The sequence below is a fragment of the Arachis stenosperma genome, chromosome 7, assembly GCF_014773155.1.
Source record: "Arachis stenosperma cultivar V10309 chromosome 7, arast.V10309.gnm1.PFL2, whole genome shotgun sequence".
Lineage (NCBI taxonomy): Eukaryota > Viridiplantae > Streptophyta > Magnoliopsida > Fabales > Fabaceae > Arachis > Arachis stenosperma.
This window is the reverse complement of record NC_080383.1, coordinates 8,696,081-8,703,571: the sequence shown is the minus strand read 5'-3', so window position 1 is coordinate 8,703,571 and position 7,491 is coordinate 8,696,081. Positions and strand designations below refer to the sequence as shown.

At 26.1% G+C, this 7,491-nt stretch overlaps 1 protein-coding gene across 1 annotated transcript; it reads left to right on the top strand.

Annotated features, from left to right (window-relative positions):
• The first annotated feature begins 2,793 nt into the window (after positions 1–2,793).
• On the top strand, positions 2,794–6,672 carry LOC130941742 (GDSL esterase/lipase At2g04570-like). The gene is made up of 3 exons (XM_057870319.1): positions 2,794–3,221; positions 5,099–5,591; positions 6,198–6,672. The coding sequence occupies exons 1-3, from the start codon at positions 2,844–2,846 to the stop codon at positions 6,392–6,394; spliced, it is 1,068 nt and encodes a 355-aa protein (XP_057726302.1). The 5' UTR covers positions 2,794–2,843; the 3' UTR covers positions 6,395–6,672.
• Positions 6,673–7,491: the final 819 nt, after the last annotated feature.

Below are 7,491 nucleotides of genomic sequence, written 5' to 3'. Positions count from 1 at the left end.
TTTTTTTTTTTTTTTTCTGGTCTTACTTCAAAGTCAAATCTTTAGTTGGATTTGCTAAAGAATAAATTAATATTTTTTAGGTAACAATATAATCGACTAATAAAATAGTGGAAAGAAAAGAATATATATTTAAATAGATCCCAAAAACATATTACATCAGACGTTTTTATTTAAAAAAAAAATTATTTTATTGAAATTCCTAAATTTTATAAAAATAAAATATATAAGTCTTAAATTTAGTCAAATTCGTTATTTTTACTTAAAACAAATAGTTAGGTCTTTAAAAGTATGACAAAAAAATTTATATATTTTATTTTTGCAAAATTCAAAAAATTTTATGTAAAAAAAAATTAATAACAAAAAAGTATATGACACAAATTTTTTTAGAGACCTTTTTAAATATATACTCAGATAAATATTTAGAGAAAACAAAATTAAAATAATGAATTTTAACAATTATTATTTCCTCATTTTAAAATAGATCACTCTTTTATTCTTTAGTTAATTGAAATAAAAGAAATACGTAAGGGTTCATTTCACATGCTAGCACAAACTTTCTTCCGTTTCACTCTTAAATTATATAGGGACTCACTTGCACGAAAACTCTTCCTGAGGAAACAAATAAATTAAGCCATTATTAAGGTCTCTCATGTCTAGAAACATATATTAATTTTTTGTCTGCATGATTTCTATCTATTTTTTTATGGATATAGATTTTTTAAATTTTAAATTTTATTTTAGAGAATAAAATATAATCTTTTACTATTTATTTTATAAATGAGATCAAAAGAAAATATAAAAAAAATTATTAAAAGAGTGAGAAATTGTACTTTATTTTTTAAAATAAAAATTCAAAATTTAAAGGATCCAAATTATTCGTCTGTTACTTTTATTAAATAAGAGAGACACTACGTACAATTCTTGGAGCGAGAATTTAATCAAATTATATTCTCAATGATATAAATAACTTAGATACCAATTACTCAGGGGACGAATCTAAAAATATTATCATGCAGGGACCAATAATATATATAATATTAAAAAATTATGCAAAAAATTATATAATATAAAATGTATTACAAAAATATACCGATAAAGAATATATTTTAAAATATAAAAAATATGTATGTATTTTTTATTAACGAAGTGGTCGATTTTTTGTATCATAAAATTCATCGATAATAGAATCTGTGTTAAATTTTTCAGCAATTTTCTTTTTAATATAATTAAAAGACAATTAGCAAGAAATTCATCTTTCATTTTGTTTCTGAGTTATTCTTCACAACATTCATAGCTGAAAAAGATCTCTCGATTGTAGTAGTTGAAACATAGAGAATTAATACCAAATGAATCAAGGATGACGCTCATAAGAAGGAAAAAAAATCAACTTTATGAGATTTAAAAAGTTTTATTTAATTTAAAAATATTAGTAATAATATCTTTTTAAATTTTTTTAATATTGTTACTTACTTTTAGATATTAGAAATTATAAATATTTAAGTTAGATTAGACTTTTATTTATATTGAACTAAATATTAAATAAATTTTTTAAAAAATTAAATTATACTTAATAACTTATTACTATTAATCTTTTTTTTTTTTTTAAAAGCTGGGCCGAGGTTTCCACTCGCCCCGTATCTTCGTCCCTGCAATCACCCACAAACATATTCTTAGACTAACATATATAATATTAATTAAGTTTAATTACTTCCTTAGCTAAAATACACCTCTTTTACATTCGCTTCTGATACCATATTAAAATTAAAATGAGTATATCTAATTTAATTTCAAAAACTAGTTTATAAGATAAAAAATATTTTATATTTATCAACTATTTAAAGGCCTTTTATTCTTAATAGTTGTGAGACATATAATAGAATCAAACTAAATAAGTTGAATTTCTAATAATATAATCTAAAATAAATAAGTATGAATTGAAAATAGGACTAGCAATACTAATCATACTGCATACATCCAGTCAAATCCAAACTATTTATATAGAATTGGCAACTCGACCAGTAATATATTAGGTTAAGAATGAAGCGATTGAGTTGCGAGTAAGATTGGGTGTAGGGTTGTTAAACGAGTTAGTCTGATCATACATTTAGGTCTGATTTGTCTAATTTTATGTGTTATATGGACTGATCCGTTTAAATACGTTTTATTCATAAGCCATAATTTTTCAATCCAAATCGTTTATTATTAGTTTAACAAATTAAATAGACTAATTTATTTATTTATTTATTTATTTTGACTAAAAAAACTTTTTTGAATTAAAAGTTTTAAACATACTGTATTTTTTTAGTTGATAAATTATGTTTTCCTTCAAATAAAGAAAATATTAACAATACAGAATTTTATTATATAAATAAAATTTATTAAAATTTTGTTGCTTTTGATTTTAATATGATTTTTTTGTTTTATTAATATATTTATAAACTATGAAATGGTTAAATATATTTGACTGAACTTTTTTAATTTGTTATGGGTTGGATCGGTGTTAAACTTTAGAATACAAATATAGTTAGATTAAGAAATTTTTGGATTAATAGAATATGATTGAATTTTAGAGAGGATTTAAAATCGTTAACGGAACTATAGAAGAGATACTGAAGGCTAGATTAATTTTAATGTCCAGAGCCATCCAAAAGAACTGTGGGCTTGCCTAAGCAATTATGGTTGCCAACAACTTCTTCACCCAAACCTCAAAAGATCAAAGGTTCCATTAATAGTCCCTAACCAATTAATATATATTTATTATTTCACTTATTCACCCCCACCCTACCTTATAATAATAACTAACTAACTTCACTCCAAATTCATCATATTCACACTCAAAAATAATGGAACTCCACAACAACATTCCAATGTTCATCCTTCTAGTCTTCATGATCATGATCACAAGTAATGGTGGTGCTGCTGCAAATGTTCCAGCAATAATTGTGTTTGGTGATTCATCAGTGGATGCAGGGAACAACAACTTCATTCCAACAATTGCTAGGAGCAATTTCCAGCCATATGGACGTGACTTTGAAGGTGGGGTTGCAACTGGGAGGTTCAGCAATGGAAGAATACCCACTGATTTCATTTCTGAGGCTTTTGGACTCAAACAATTTGTGCCTGCTTACTTGGATCCTAAGTACAATATTACTGATTTTGCCACTGGTGTTACTTTTGCTTCTGCTGCCACTGGTTATGACAATGCAACCTCTGATGTTTTGGTAATTTCTCATCATTATGTGATCATGCCCTGTTTTTTATTTTTATTAGAAAAACATCATGTAACATAAATATTGAGACAAAAATAATAATATATAAATAAGTAGATGATCAAATTTATTTTTGAAAGATCATTTGTTTTTGGAATTGGTATTTAAATTTTTTTTAATCAAATTCGTCCTTAAAAAAATTTAAGTTGATCATTAGTCCTTTTGTCATTTTCATTACTTATGATGTAGAGTTTGCTGATATAATATGATACGTTAAGTGACATCAAAACACACACCTAACAATTCTCATTAGCTATTAAGACGATAAGTTTATGAAATTAGATCAAATTAACTTCAAATGGAAAGATTTTAATGTCTCATAATCTCCCTCAATTTAGAGTTAATTTGATTTAATTGCATAAATTTATTATGTTAGCAGCTAACTAGGACTGTTAGATGTATGGTCTGAACAATGTGATAGCACGTAATATGCCACATCAATACTTAATATTTTTTAAGGATGAATTTAATTAAAAAAGATTAAAAACTAATTTGGAGAATATTTTGACTATTTACTTATATATAAATACTCTGTTCAACTTATTTCTACAAAAATATCTTCATGTAATAATAATAGTTAAGAATTGTTAAATAATTTGATATAATTGATTAAATTACTTAACACAATACATATTTATATTATAACTATTATCTTTACATAAAAATATCTTCGTATGTGTAATCACTTTATATTTTAAGTAGATATTCACATAGCAATCAAACTTTTTATTTCATATTTGACTAAATATGTTTATATTTCAATCTTAAATTACATACTAAACACATTATACATAAAAATCAATATTTTTTAATAAACTCTCATAAGGTCTTATTTTAATATGCTTTTAAAAATTAAAATTACGTTTTACATTCTAATTTGTCTCCTTGTTTTTAATAGTTACTAACTTTGGTATCACTCATAATGTTAGGGAAAAGCTTTTGAAACCCGTGAAATATGTAGAAATGGTAAAAGTATTATTAATGTATGTAGTAATGTAAAGGTATGGAGCGGAGATTCACATGTATGTGCATATCTAAATCAGACGATATAAATATTTATGTGAAAGTGATGTGTTAAGTATGGTGTCCAATACAGAATGATGTGCAGAACTGCAGATATACATTATTTCTCTTATTTTATACATAAAAAAAAAACACAAAAAAATTCCTCACCCATGGCATATATTTAGGTCCCCTCCCTCCCTTTCTGTATTTATATTATTTTACTTTTAATGAGCAACCACTAAATTTATAATTTTAAAAAGAAGCTAAGCTTATTATAATAGTTATTATGTTCTTATTAATCTATTTTTTATTTATTCAATATAAAATTTTTAAAAAGTTTAACTAATATATATTCTAAGAACACATATTAAAGTTACTTATTCAAAAAATTTTATGAAAATATACAAAGTTAAAGTTTTGAATGTATTTATTATGTATATATTAAAAAATTAAAAAAATATTAAAAATATATAAATATATGAATACTTATATGATAAAAGATATTTTAAAAAAAAAAGTTGTACACCAAATTTCTTTCAGTTGGCCAATTCCTTTTGTATAGTATAATATAAGACTATAAGTATATAGGTAAAGGTGAGTTCTATGGTGCCTAAATTGTCTAACTTGCTTTTAAAGGTAAAAAATAAAATGTTTAAAGTAAAAAGTAAAATATTTAAAATTTATTAAATATTATGTATTTGCCTTTTTTGGTAAATTAGGCACAATGTCAAAGGTACCATAGCATTCACCGTGAGAAAAATGTAGAAAGTCAATGTTTGCTTAAATTTTAAGAAAAATGATCCAAAATTTTAATTTGAATGCAGTCTGTGATACCATTATGGAAGCAATTGGAGTACTACAAGGAATATCAACAAAAGCTAATGACATATGTTGGTGAAACAAAGGCACATGAAATCATATCAGAATCACTATACATAATGAGTCTAGGAACAAATGATTTCTTAGAAAACTATTACACCATGCCAGGTGGCAGAGAATCTGAATACACACCACAGCAATACCAAAACTTTCTTGCTTCAATTGCTGGGAATTTCATCAGAAATCTCTATGCAACTGGTGCTAGGAAGATATCACTAGGTGGGTTACCTCCAATGGGGTGCTTGCCATTGGAGAGAACCACAAACATTGTTGGTGGAAATGATTGTGTTGCAAGTTACAATAATGTTGCATTGGAGTTCAATGATAAGCTCAGGAATGTGGCCATTAATCTCAACAAGGAACTTCCTGGGATCAGATTGGTCTTCTCTAACCCTTATTACATCTTGTTGTATATGATCAAGAAGCCTTCTACATTTGGTAAGCTACTTTATTTTTCAACTATATATAAATGAGTCCACCATCCAGTGTGCATCGGTCGATTCGTTCCTTTTGCAATGCGCTCCTGCTTTAACTGGTTAGGTCGTGTCTCCAACGCTGTTACTTTGAAAAAATAATTCATAATACTCAAAGTAAATTTATGCTTTAAAAACATTAGCATGGGATAATATTATAGAATTATGATCTTATTGTGTTGACCTTTGAAATTGGAACGTTTAATTTTCTAAAATAATATTGTATTAGAAAATTAGATTCTCATTGATGCATTTGCAAACACACATGAAGAATATGTGCATATTTTTTACAAAAGATCTAGGGTTAAATAATTTTCTATTTTTATAAAATTAACTATTTATGATTTTAGTGGTTATAAACTTTTTTGTGATTTTTCTGGGATTTTGGTCTAATATATGCTGATATTTAGACTTTATTTTAATCATAAATGTAAAGTTGATTCATATATAAGATGGTAGTTACAAATTTTACTTATGATTAAAAAAATTATAGATTATTGATACCACAGAGGAAAATTGGCTAGTGTTGATTTTGGAAATCCATAATTAACATAATTTTCTCTATACGTAGGGTTTCAATCAACATCAGTGGCATGTTGTGGGACTGGAATGTTTGAAATGGGATATGCATGCAGCAGAGGAGACAGGTTTAGTTGCTCAGATGCCACCAAATATGTCTTCTGGGATGCTTTTCATCCAACTGAGAGAACCAATAGCATTGTTGCTGATTATGTGGTTAAGCATGTTTTAGCTCAGTTCTTAAAATAATTATCATAGTTATAATTAAATAATATCCACTTATTACTTACTAGGGAAATTTTATTTGATCTTATTATGAACCCTTATTCTTCCTCTAGTTTCCTCCTCTATAGTTGGAATTGATGAGATGTGAGGTCATGCCATGTTAGGCTTGTGAATGATTATAATTGGGTTTAGATATTTGTATAATATATAATATATAATGTTAATACAGCACATTCACTGTGAAATGTGCTTAAAATTAAAAAGTGCTTCATGTTGTTTCTAGTTATTTATATTTCTTTTCATATATGACATATCTGCTCTGTTATTGTACCATTAAAGTTTTTAATTAAAAATGGGAATGAAAGTTAGATGAATAAGCATATCACTTCCTCACTCTAGTAATATAATTGAATGCTACTTCTGTGGTTCTATGTCAATATATGGCAAAATTTCATCCTAATTTGTGTTAAAAGTACAAGCAATTTACCTAACTAATTAGACTAATTAGGCCAATTTCTGTGTTTCCTAAAAAAGATTGAAAAGAAAGTAACAGCCATTAGGAATCTGACCTACATGATTGTAAAATTATATGGACATATATTATATTATAGGAAACAGCACCTACCAACCAACCAATAACAGGAATGTCCATTTTCAATTCAAGGAATTTATATCTACCAATTTCACACCAAAGAATTCTGCATAATTAAAGACATTACTCTTTAAAGTAATATCAGGAAGTGAAATGTCAGAAGTCACAAATTCAGTTAGGGACCATAACTTTCACAGCATTGGTTCAGTGCATTATGGAGGACAAGACAAAGAACTTTGCATATCTCAACTCTCAACCAACTCAATCTATTAACCTATTTTTGATAAGATTTGTTATTATAACAGTCTTTTATTATTGAATGTGGTTTACCATCCCAATCAACATTAATACAAAGCAGAGTGAATATATAAAATGTTTCAATGTTTTGATTAATAACTCTGATTGCATTGCACAGTTATTATATCAAGCAAGGTCATATTACCATGCAATTCAATGGTATTATCTAATCAAAGATTTTGCAGTTCAATGCATATAATAGAAGTAAATCTGATCAAGGATCAGCAACAGG